The 13503-nt window shown below is 33.0% G+C and overlaps 2 protein-coding genes across 2 annotated transcripts; one reads left to right on the top strand and one right to left on the bottom strand.

The window, feature by feature from the left end:
* The first annotated feature begins 684 nt into the window (after nt 1-684).
* LOC122578325 (probable beta-1,4-xylosyltransferase IRX9H) lies at nt 685-5730 on the top strand. Its single transcript, XM_043750263.1, has 4 exons — nt 685-1686; nt 2562-2811; nt 2922-3135; nt 5414-5730. Exons 1-3 carry the CDS (start codon nt 896-898, stop codon nt 3090-3092), a joined length of 1212 nt encoding a protein of 403 aa, XP_043606198.1. The 5' UTR covers nt 685-895; the 3' UTR covers nt 3093-3135; nt 5414-5730.
* A 687-nt stretch (nt 5731-6417) lies between these two features.
* On the bottom strand, nt 6418-9637 carry LOC122578642 (trafficking protein particle complex subunit 5). Its single transcript, XM_043750648.1, has 8 exons — nt 9432-9637; nt 9144-9232; nt 8067-8130; nt 7724-7801; nt 7317-7393; nt 7176-7242; nt 6984-7091; nt 6418-6817 (listed from the first exon to the last, which is right to left on the bottom strand). The coding sequence occupies exons 1-8, from the start codon at nt 9504-9506 to the stop codon at nt 6788-6790; spliced, it is 588 nt and encodes a 195-aa protein (XP_043606583.1). The 5' UTR covers nt 9507-9637; the 3' UTR covers nt 6418-6787.
* Nucleotides 9638-13503: the final 3866 nt, after the last annotated feature.

The raw sequence follows: 13503 nt of genomic DNA, 5'->3' as shown, positions 1-13503 counted from the left end.
TATAATAAAAATTTTATATTTTTAAAATAAATTTTATGTTTTTAAAACTGTGTTTTGAAAAAGAAATATATATATATAAAAGCTAACCTAAAACTATGTTTTTATAGTAGTGTAGTAGATAACCATTTCTTCATCTAAATACTTCATATTGTCAAATACCCACTAAATACAATAACAACATATAAATTCTAGTTAAAATAAATAAATATTGATGTAAGACAAATAAAATTATAAATTTTTCTTCACTGAAAATTATCGTGTATATTAATGTATATACTTGTGATTCGTGAATATTCATGCATCAATATTTTGCCATATTTATTTTATTTTAATATTCAATTCGTTTTACAATAACCAACCCCATAACATAACATATATTTTATTGTTGGTTATCTATGTTATTTAAAAAATGCATTGAAGACAAATATTATGTAATTAATTTTTCTAAGTTAAACATTATTAGCTCAAAAGCTTCAATATCTCAAACATATACATGATTTAAAAAGATAATAATAATGAATTGATACCCTCTAAAGTTAATATCCAATTTATAAGTAAAGTTGATCTGGACCATTATAATACAGTAAAACAAAAACAAATACTATTAATAATCTCTATCCAATAATAATAATACAGTAAAACAAAAACAAATATAAATAAGTCCAACCAAAATTGGTGATGTCTTCTCGACAATGATTCACTCCAAAAATTACCAATAAACGCGCTTCCATTTCCAGTTTACAACCTGGTTCCTTGTTCTTCTTCTTCTCCCATTTTCAATCTTCAGATCCAACACAAACCCTTTTAAACATTCAACTAACAATTATATAATTATAGTCAACAATATATACATACAACATATATACATATATAATAAAGATTTTCTTGATGATCGATGGCTTCGATTAGAAGAACACTTTCTCCTTACAGAAATGGAGGTAATACAAGTCCTTTTTCACCTAATTCTCATACTAAACTTAACCCCACTACTAGATTTGCTTCCCCTTTATCAGATTTTGGTGTAGGTGTTCGTAGATTTATAGGAGCCGAAAAACATAGTACTAATCCTAAAAAAGTTGGTCTTTTTCGTACTTGGCGTAAGTCGGTTTTCGGTTATTTCTTGTTTTTCTTGGTGGGTTTTTTGTTAGGTTTAGCCCCTTTTGGTGAACTTGAACAAAATGTTCAAAGTCGTGATTTTTCTTTCGAAATTAAACGTGGTCCGGTTTTAGATGTTAAGCAAGATATTGATCATGTTGTTAGTGATAAGGTTGAGAAATTAGATAATGTGAATTTGAATGTGAATGTGAATTTGAAGGAAAGGTTTGATTATGATGTTGATAAGAAACAAGTGATTGTTGTGACACCGACTTATGGTAGAGCGTTGCAAGCGTTTTATTTGAATAGATTAGGGCAGGTGTTAAGGCTTGTGCCGCCACCAATTCTTTGGATTGTTGTGGAGATGAATGTGGAGACAAGTGAGACTGCGGATATACTTAGGGGAATGGGGATTATGTATCGGCATTTGGTTTGTAGTAAGAATGTTACGGATATTAAGGATAGAGGTGTTCATCAGCGGAATAGAGCACTTGAACATATTGAACATCATAAGCTTGATGGGATTGTGTATTTTGCAGACGACGATAATATTTATTCGCTTGAGTTGTTTGAGTCTTTGAGAAATATCAGGTACTTTCGTTTTTCTTATGATCTTATCATTTTGTTTATTCTTTTGTTTTCTTTCCCGCATTGTTATACTGTGATTGTGTGTTTACGTGTCTGAGTGATTATGATACTGAATGTTGATATGCTTGCGAAAAAACTGGTATATGTTTTCTGCAGTTACTGATTACTTTTGTTGGTAATATGTGTAAGTATGTATTATTCTATCATGGGGGTGTTTGGGATTGGATATTTAAACTGCTATTTTACGTTTGAAATAAATATGGTGCCTATAGAATGCATAGTTTTCTCTCTAAAGTAGGCTATTAAAATGGCAAGCATTTTGTATGGAAAAAAGCATAACTTTCTCCCTAATATAAGCTGAAAGTCACAAACAGTTCGTAAGCACCGCACGTATCTCCTAAAAGTAGCTTCTTAAAAGATAATAACCCATAGGTACATTAAAATATATAATCCCATATATCTCTATCAAGGCAGTGTAAGAACTATACATATTCAATGAATTTTATCAAATGTGCATGAACAATAAAAAAAATAAGACAGACTGGCATGCATGTTTAAGTGCATAAGAGAGTATGCACTACGATAGTGCTCATATGTTAAAGATTTCACTAGGTTAAGTGCGTAACTAATGCTTTTTTTTTTTATATATATTTTTTTTATTATCTTCCACCAAAACTTTGAGAGTACATACTGGATGGCATCTTTTGGTAGATTTTGTTGGGTTTTTTTACGAAGTGTAAGCTTTTGAAGGAATTTTTTTAGCTTGCTCAGCAAAAACTTTTACAGGATATGTTGAAAGGAATTTGCATGCGCTTTCATTCCATCACTCCATCCTTTGCTAAACTTTAAAGTTCTTTTGTTTACTCTACTGATTGCAGCCGTTTTGGCACTTGGCCAGTAGCAATGCTTGCACAAAGCAAAAACAAGGCAACTTTAGAAGGTCCTGTATGCAATGGAAGTCAAGTGATTGGGTGGCATACAAATGAAAAGAGTAAAAGGCTTCGAAGATTTCATGTTGACATGTCTGGATTTGCATTCAACAGCACCATTCTGTGGGACCCAAAGAGATGGAAAAAACCCACCTCAGCCTTGATTCGTCAATTAGACACCATTAAGGAGGGATTTCAGGTATGCATCAGTCATTCCTTTTTACCTCTTGATTAATCTTTTTTGCTAGGGAGTCGGTTTAAAAACGATATTAAATGTCAATGTGGTATACTGGTACTATGACATTTCAGGAGACCACTTTTATTGAACAATTGGTAGAAGATGAGAGTCAAATGGAAGCTACTCCATTTGGATGTTCTAAAATTATGAACTGGCATCTTCATTTGGAAGCTCATGATCTTAGTTATCCTAGAGGCTGGTTGCTTCAGAAGAACCTCGATGCTGTTCTCCCTATCGAGTAAATGCCAATGCATGTGACCTTCTTCAAACAACAGCCGGAAAGAGGTATTGCTCAAGCTTAATATATAGTTGACCCTATAGATAAAAGCGTCATTTAACATTCATGTTTCTTCTCTATTTACATATGCTTACTGACTACCCATCCATCGAATTGATTAAACAGCATTGATGTGGCCATGAGTATACAAATGTTTGTCTGAAAGAATGATGATTTAGGAAAATAAAATATGAGGGGAAATGAGTGACCAAATCCTAGACAATTTTAGGCTAACAGTTTTTGACACCGTCTAAGTTTAATAGAGATACTGCTTTTGATTAAAAGGAGAGAATGAGAGATATAACTCAAATGTCAGTACATAAATAGAAAGAGTTGATCTGACACCTCATGCTGGCAAGGAAGAAATGACACAAGGGGAGGTCATCTGAAGGCAGTTTAGTTTACTTTTAGAAAGCAAGTAACTTTCAAGTTTCTCTGTGACCAGAGTTCTCTTATTAACCTAGAAAGACTTTAGAAAGCACAGAAACAGGCAAACAGCTATGAAATAGCCACAAAACTAGGTAGAAAACAACGAAAAGCCAAATAATTAACTTTTCTTTTTGAACTTATAGATTAAGTAAGTTTTTTGCTTTAATTTGAGTATCTTTTTTTTTTTTTTTTTTTTTTTTTGTTTTGGCATTTGAATCTTTCAACATATCTGGATTGTCAATACCACTAGTTGCATGACATATGATGAATGTATTTAACAAAATTGAGACTTGGATTGCTCTGTACTTTACAAATCCGAGACTTGACAGCTTTGTATTGATGTATATCATTATAATTTCGCTATCTAAAAGTGAGTGCTTATTAAGAAAAAAGAAAAAGAGCCACCCTTTCATTAAAATCAAATATTATACTTAAATAAAAGAAGCTTTGATTTTGTTAGTCACTTATTCAACGTTTTTCCTTTCCCCTATCTTCCAATGGGCAAGAAAGTTTTTCTTTTACTATATCAATTGTCACCAACTTTTGGATAAGTACGTTGTACCACATTTTTTTCACTGCGGCTCTATATCTCGATATATCTACTTCTAGTCTTTTGTGATTTTTGTTTAGGCACCAACACTTGGTTTAAATTGAACGTACTTACCTTTCATTGATACCATAATCCATTAGATCCCTGTAAATAGAATTGTCACATGATGGTTATGCTGGGTGGCTTTTCTTGATTGGGAATGCAAATCAGGTTCAGGGGGTGTCTGGATGTGATTATGTGAATTGTAGAAGTGAAGTAAACGACTAAATGGAGAAACGTAGGATGTTTTTTCAGTTCAGGTTACTTGGGGATGGCAAGTCCTTAACTTAGATGTTCAGGGCTTAGCTGGGTATCCGTGTGACCGTTTTCAAACACTTCCTCTTGCTACCCCCAAGATGTTTATCTAGGGAGGTTTGAGCCTAAGACCTCCTGTGAGGATATCAGGACACCTAACTACCAGGCCGGATTATTATCTGCAATCAATAGGGTGATACTCCGTAGAAGATAGTGGTTTTGGTGTTTGAAACTTATAATAATGAACGTTAGAGACTTTCTGGGTTTTAATAGGAATTAATACATAAGATGACCAAAAATAACATTGTGGAAAAAAGGGGACACACTTTGTGAAAGTTGAGTTTTGAATATAGTTTTTTATGTATTTTGAAGGAAAGATTATAAAGTTAATGTTAGTCTTTCCTCAGGTAGTCAACTTTATAGCAGCCGGTGTGAAACTGATTCTGTGACTGTACTATCATATTATTTAAATTGAAGTTGGCATGTCCAAACCAATCATCAAAAATTCATTATTGCATCTTCAACTTGCAATAATCAAATAATTAGTTCTAAAATGCAAATCAACACCCCTTGAGCAAAATGTGAATCTGATATTCAGTTTAGTTATTCATTTTTGCGATATTAAGGATCTATGAATCATATTGAAAATCTAAGCCAAGCCCTTCCTTCGTAGAGCCATGTACTGTAAGTGATCCGAAAAGGTTCATCCTGCCACCTTTACGGATGGAAATTAGGATAGGATGTGATTGACATGTTTAAGAGATTCAATTTTGTAAGCTGTCTTAAGTTTTTTGTTCCCATAGATGCAACCAAAAGATCATGACTCTAATTTTGTTTATTTATTTATATTCTTTATCTATTTTGTTGAAATATAACAAGAAATGGACTAATGACGCACAATTTTGCTTAAGAGTTTTACTGCAAGTTCTACTGTCAGCGCCATGGTTGACTTATTTCCCGAAGTACATCAACGACATGACATGCTCACAAGTTTTCTTACTTTTTTGTGACAGTGATAATGTAATATTATTATTCAAGTTGGCACATTCATCAGTTTCGAAAAGCTATGACCAAAAGCAGCTCTGCCCTTTTTAGAAGCAGTTGCGAAAGAGATGAAAGAATGATATTGGTTTCAAGTTGTTTTATGTGAATGGTTATTCTTTTGACTATATGGTGGTTGGGTCAGAGGTGCCATTGCCTTCTGATATTTGGTCAAATTCTTTTTAAACATGTGAAATATTTGTTAGAGTTGCCTTGTTTTTGTACACCAGAAAAGGTGACTTGAAAATCTTGTTAATTGAGCAATAGCATATATTTTTCTTGTTTGGAAGAACAGATTGTGCTTTGTTTATTTTTACCATACATTAGTCAACTTTTCTTCTTTAGGTATAGTCCTTGAACGTGATTCTCATGAAATGGCATTTGTCATAGCCGATAAGCATTGTAGGAGCATACAAAAACGCGACAACGCATGCTGCATCTCTTCGTTGTCTGCTTTGTAATAGCTATTATGAGTCTTAGAGCTCTACCTCATAAAGGAGTGATTATTCCCTTGTACTTGTGAGTCGTGACTTGTGACTAATTATAGTAACTGATATATCTTATGGAAACTAACAATTATTATAGCAAAATTCACACAATAGAACTTTATGTTGGACTAAATCTCATTGGATATAATGTATCTCTGTTTTTGCAAAATTATTATTTTGCTAATTTCTTGCTTTATAACCACATCTATAGCTGACTAAATCCACTATGTTTGAGTCCCACACAAAAGCTCTTGCTGGCGGGATCTGGGTTGATCCGACAGCCTGGTCACAAAATCAAACTGTAAAAACCATCCACTCTTTGGTGAATGTACCCTAACCTGCCCGGTCATGACTTCAGATTGATCTGTATAAAGGAACCAAGTCACCAAATCTACCCCTTTTTGTATATTTCTGGTCATTGATCAAGAAGTCTTGTCACATTTTTACTATTGCTTGAAAAGTTACACCACTCAGAAGGGAACAAGAAATAAAAATCTCACTTCGAAGGTTTGTTTCTATTCGAGTAAACAATTATAGAACACATGGACAACTACAAATTCTCATTGTTGCTGTTTTGAACTCCCACACTATCTTGCTTAACCTATCGTTTCACTATGTTGCTTAGCTTATTGTTTCTCATAATCCCATACAACTTAGCCTTCACACAAATGGCCTCACAAGATTTTAAAGAAAGCACATTAAATCCAGCAAAAATAACAGAGTTATTTTGTCATGAATAGAGGCCACATAAAGTTTCATGCTTAACCCATCTCTACTTTCTTGTTTGAACTTCAACTTTTCAATCAGCGAGCATACTTGAATATCAAACTGAAACAACGTACAGTCGTACACTCATAATCATCCTAATCTTGCCTCTCTTCGTAGGACCTGCTCCAAAAAGCCAATTAAAAGGGTTCAAAAAGTCAGTGATTTGTTAAGTAAAAATGAAAATATAATGTATGACTTCCAGAACATCTGAGGACAATGCGAGTATGTGTTCCCTTCAATACAATGCACGAGATATAATCACAAACATAGAACAGTGTTTATATACCTCTTCCGCAAATTTGATCAAAATGGTAGTACGAGGTCGTTGTTGACCGTCCACAGGAACAAAATGAGCAGTAACTACAGCTGGGAAGCCTGCATTATCTAAAACTCCCTTCAAATAGGAAAGTAAAAGAAAGTCAGTTACAAGGCACGTAGCTTGGTAAAACTATTCGTGATTTAATAATTAGTCACTTACCCTTACTATCCCAGCAACAAAAGCACCACAATTGAAGGTTCCCATGTCCTTCGGTACAGATATAAATCTAGAATAATTCAGAAAGAACACGTTGATATTAGGAATGCTTAAATATAAAATCTGCTAAAAAGGAACACTTACCTATTGACTAAGAGCTCCTTCTCACTGATCATATATTCATCTTCGTGTTCAGTGCCTTTCTCTAGAGAGTCAGCTACCTAAATGTAAAACCAATTATTAATGAATGTCAAAGCAGAAGCAATCATATGTAATAATAAATTCAAGAACATTAACATAAGTATGTATTATTGTCTTTCATAGGATTTCAGTTGAATTGTGAAATTACTACATACGGTGGTTCTATGATTACATATATTACTTGATACGCAACAGCATACAATGTCCGTGTATGAAGCAATATGTGTCGTATACGAATCATCTCCCATTCAAAAAGCATAACTTGAAGATCGGTTCCATTTCCATACAACTGTCTCTAAGGAATTTAATAAAACAATAAAAAGGAAACCTTATAGAATAGTACAACTAACCTTTCCAAATAAAACCTTCCATACTGTACTGTGTATGAAAGACAGGATGCCCAACAATCGTGTCTCTCTTCTATTACCCTGCAACGTGAGAGGAAAAAAGAAGCGCAAGATGAATTTACCCAGGAGAATATGAAAATTGTGCTAAATACAGTTATCATATGCTATTATGATAATATTACTATTTACTACCCACTAGCATCCAGGGTTTATTTACATAATATTTGTATAAGATATAATTACTTTGTAAGGAAAATTCAAGCGACTTTTTGCCCCTTGATATAAAAACAACGCAGACATTAATATATTTTGCATGTCACTCAATGTTCCACCAACACAATTGTACCTTCTCCCTGTGGCAAAGTAGCTCAAGAACACGTGCACCAACAGCATAGCCAGCATCCTCCAATCTGATCATATAAGACTATAAAGCATCAGATAAAAGAAAGTTAATAGTACAAGATCACACACTCATAAAAAGGGGACAAAGGGATATAGGCCTGGAAACCTATTCCTGATTCTTGCAACTACAAGATGGTGGTTGGAAATTCTTATGAGACTCCCATTGAGTAGTTCGGAGGATCTTATCAGATATCTTGATTAAGCCCGTTTGGGCATCGGCTAGATCTTATATGTAGGAAGTAGGATGTGTATGATATTATTGGCCCAACTTGAGTATGTGTAGGCGTGTAGCATTGGTGTGCTACGAGCTGAACACATTCTATTATTATCATGTAATGGTGTACTCTATGGTTTCGGGTCCCTTTAATATTATATATGTATACTTACATTATATACATACAGATAGTAAAATACACAGATGTAAACATGATCCTTTCTGCAGGATTGATGTAGCACATTCTACGTCATAGTTAAAAGGCATCTCGTAGGGATTGTTGTTGGATGCATTTTGTAGGCAACCGTTGAGACTCAAACATACCATCTCAAGGTGGCCCAAAGGTTGTAGAAGACACCAAGGTGCAAACAAACCTCCCTAGGTAAAGATCATGGGTAACCAGGGAAGAGTCCATAAACGTCCACAAGAATACCCGTTGGGCCACATACATCCGCTCTCCCAAGGTATTTAGCCTGAACACAGATCCCTCTATGTTTACCCGTTATATCAAGAATTGAGACTCAAAAATCAGAATCGAATAGCCAGTTATATCAAGGTATTTAGCCTGAACACAGCTAATCAGGCATATCCTTATGGGGCTTTACATTTGCGACGAGTAGGTTCTTTACCGAAACTTATTCAAATATTATCATCTATGTTATCTCCGAAAATAATCATAATCTACATGTTCCCTCTATCTAAAAAAACCCGAATTTCAGAAATGCGATATTACTCAAAGAAATAATCAAAATAAAGCTAATTACAAAAATGTAGCTGCTTTGAGGAAAAAAAAAAAGGGGGGGGTACCTTCTTTCAAGCTCACCAATGTTATCAACTTGGGTTTGATTGTATTGAACAATCTCTGAAAACAAATATGCAAATGCACTCAAACTCACCTGCACATTTATTCAATTATCAATTAATTAACAATAAAAAGATAAAAACTTTATCAGATAATTAAGAAAAAGAAATGAAATTGATACATGGGTATGTAATATTAAGAAAGTATAGATTGAATTTAAAATAGATCTGGGTAGAATATGATCGGAATATAGATATAGAATGAAAATAAAAGGGAAGAAGAAGGTGGGGGACCTCTTGTCGAGACTTGGAAAGGGGTTTGTCGAGGACATTAGAGTACTGTTTCATCTTATTCCCACTTCCGATCATCTTCTCCCTCCCTTCCCTCTCACTTAGATTTACTTTTTCACTTTTGGTTATTTCTGGTGTTTATTTCAGAACATGTTATTTTAACCTTAAAAAGGTATTCCGGGGAAAAATACGAGTGATAGTGATGTCAAATTGTCAAGGCAACTACCAATACTTGAACAGTCGCGAAATGCTCCTACTGTACACCAATAAAATTGTTTTCTATTTAATTATTTTTTTTTGTCTTTTAGGATGTTTGATTTTTTTTTTTTAAAGGTGAATTTCGTAGAAAACTTCGTGTCGCGATTTGACAGCGGAAGGTCTAGCATACGTTGTCTTAACCGGGTCCGCGTTAGAGAGCTCTTTCGAAGTAGAAATGTCTATTTCAAATACCCGAAGGGGGAAAACCCCCTACTAATCCGCCTGAAGGCACGACGATCAATATGGGTAAACCTTGTCCCCTCAGACTTGAACATGGGTATACTCAATCCAAGCCCTCATAAAGAGACTTCTTTATGTGCTTCCCAAGGCTTAAATTCAAGACCTCATGGATAAGGGGATGATATTTTAACATTTTAATGATGTTTGATAATGATAAGAACGAATCATACAAAATAAAAAGCAAAATGTAACAGAAAATAAAAATATTAAAAAAAGTGAATATTTAGATAAAGAATTAATTATGTCGTTTGATACAAACAAAGAATATATATATATATAACAAAAATATATATATAATAGAAATATAAAAATTTTAATAGTTAATAGTTAAAATTAACACATAATATCATCAAAAATTTGTTTTCCATTCTTAGTTATTTTTTACAATTTATAGAACCTGGAAATCATTCTCACTTCTCTATATTCAATTCTATTTTTCGATACAACTAAACAGGAGAAGTTTTTTTCATTCTTTTTCTTCCCTTTTTATTCCATTGTACGAAACACTCCCGAGGTAATTATAGTAAACAAGACATTTTTACCATACACAAAACATATACATCCAGAAATATAACCATATGATGCATGTATTTTTGTGTACAACAAAATATTCTATATATTAACCATCTCAAATTTTACTAAACCACATCAATTATAAAAGCACTAAGAACATGCCTCATGCCTCCATGATGTGGCAGTATGATTATTGCGAAGGTGGCAGTAACGACAGTGGCGGTGAAGACGATGGTCAAGTCCACGACGACGGTGGAGCTTGTGGCGTTGACGATTTGTGTGGAGGGATGGCAATGTGACGGGGTATTATCGGGGATCTCAATCCCCATCCCTGTACCCAGTTTCCACTTATAATCCCCATTTTTGTCGGGTAATTAAGTTACATCTCCACACTCGTTCCCTTCCCTAGTCAACTCGGGATCAACGGTCAAATCGGGCTCGGGTATCAGATTCCCTATCGGGTACGCGTATTTTTGTCATATGGTTATTATTGTGATAGTAATTGATGTAAAAAAGAATATTGTAGCTAATTTAATTGTTGATTAATGTATGTTGTAAATAATTTCATTATGAGTATTATATTTTATTATACTAAAGCACAGTTGCTCTAATAACTTATCGACCAATCACATCTCTCGATTTCTTAATATTGACTTTTATTTTCAATTTTGACTTTAATATACACATTTTTATTTTCCATCACAAATTTACATGTTTTACCCAATAATTTTAATATAATAAAGAAATAATAATAGCTACTCCCTCCGTCCCACTACAAGTGTCATGTTTTGAATTTTCAAAGTCTAACTCTTACAACTTTGACCATATATAATTTTCTTTGTGTTAGATGATACTCGATGAAAGTTATATGAATTGATTGTGTTTTAGAAGTGTTATCAATGATATAACTTTCATTAAGTTTTATATAACACAATAAAATATATTTAAAGTCAAAGTTTAAAAATTAAGACTTTGAATATTAAAATTAAGACACTTTAATGGGACGGAGGGAGTAATATATATCTCATAAAATAATAGCTAATATTTATCCGATAAAATAATAGCTAATATTTATCCGATAAAATAATAGCTAATATATATCTAATAATATGTTCTATTATATCTATATATATATATATAAACTAATAATGTATATAAATTAAGATTTTAATAGTAATTGTACTATTTTAATTTTAAATTTATTTTAATATTAATCTTTATATATACTAAAAGACAGTTGAACTAATGACTTATTAACCAATCATATTGCTCGATTTAATAATTAAATTGACTCTCGATGATGTCATCATTTAGTTTTTACATAATTTTATTTAATTAATTAAAAACAAATAACTAAAATTATTCATTTTACAATGTTATTTAAATTGGTTTCTATCTACAATGCCCAGTTTTCACAAACGAACAATTGTATATTGCAGTATCTCGAGTTAAGTCGAGAAGAGGCTTTAATGTGTTAATATGTGACAAAGATGAAAAGATAAAAAATACCACAACAAATTTCGTCTATAAAGAAGTATTTCAAATGATGAAGGAGGGTATATGCTTCTAATGTTCTTTTATTACATTAGTTTTATCTATATTAGCTTAACATTCTTGTCATTTGAATTGACACTTACAAACTTTTTTGAGTTACATGTATTAATATCTAATATTAATAATGTCGTAAGTCTCGTGTCTAGTGTTGAACACATATTTAAAATCTAGTATGTATACTAGATTTTTTTCAGGTATGCTACACGAATTAACACAAATTTTAACAAATAACTCAATAAAAAAAAAAAAAACCTTAGACAAGCTATGATGATGATTTTCTTATTATGGGTTGGATTATGCATAGTTTGCATATTGTCAAGTTATCCAGGCTTAAATTAAACGTATAAAAAGATCCAAACCCAAATTGAACGAGAAGAAAAAATCCCACAAATAGTTGAGTTAAAACTTAAAAGTAAGGTTGGGGAACTCGTAACTCGAGATCAGATCGGTGAGGGGGGGGGGGAGAGTCACGAGTTTTTAAAAACTCGGATCAGAATCGGGGAGAACCCGGATCAAGTTTTTATATAGAAAACTGTTAGGTCAAAAATCGACTAAGTATAATTTGTTCAAAATAGTTGAAGCTCAGTGAAGAAAGCTTGCTCAGGATTCTGAAGTCATTCAGAATATAGCTCACTGAAGCTTCACTTCAGATTCAGAATCAACCAACACTGAAGACGTTCAGACGGAAGTCAAAGACTGAAGACTGAGGAAGAAGATCATCTCAGAAGCAGAGCTCAGAGAAGATCTTACCTGAAGTAGAATCTGAAGAGGCTCAGTGAAAAAGTACTTACAACACTTTTTCACTGATTACGAGGAAAGTCTTTTTGCAGCTTTAACTACCTTTACCCGGTTAATTACTATCAACCTGGGATTGGGAAAGTTTTAGCAAAAAAGGTTGGGAATAAAGTATGTCAAGTCACATCAAGAAACTTACATACTTTACCTTAAACAAGCATGTTATGGATTTGTCCCACGAATCCATCCAACCATATTTAGTACGGCATATTGCCATGTCATCAGGACATGTTTGCCTATAAATATAAGACTTCTCACACTTGCAATTTTGCTTGGAACTTTGGCAATTGCAACGTGTGATATTACTCTAAGTATTCTTACGAGTAATTCCTCGTTACATAGATCATTTGTATTTCTGAGTTGTTTAGATACTTTCACAAGTGTGATTATCTTTGTTCCGCAACAACTCTTGTATTTTGTTTATAAACAATAAATAAAATACATTGAAAAATACATCTCGACTCATTGCCATAATACTTGATTATATTTAGTAATTTATATAGTTTCAAGCAATTATACTTTATTACTCTTATCCATTATCTGGATCGTAACTCTAACTAGTCCTATCTAGTTTCGCTTTACTTGCCAGTCGGGTTACTTGATATAACTTGAGATTATTATTGTCTAACTTTATATCTTGTTATATCTTGATCTCGTGTACATCTTGTTAGGTGGACTTACAAAAACTTATGGTTTTTGAAATTACATGGAATAA

The sequence above is a fragment of the Erigeron canadensis genome, chromosome 8 (genome assembly GCF_010389155.1).
Source record: "Erigeron canadensis isolate Cc75 chromosome 8, C_canadensis_v1, whole genome shotgun sequence".
Classification (NCBI taxonomy): Eukaryota; Viridiplantae; Streptophyta; class Magnoliopsida; order Asterales; family Asteraceae; genus Erigeron; species Erigeron canadensis.
This window is presented reverse-complemented; position numbering and strand designations above follow the sequence as displayed.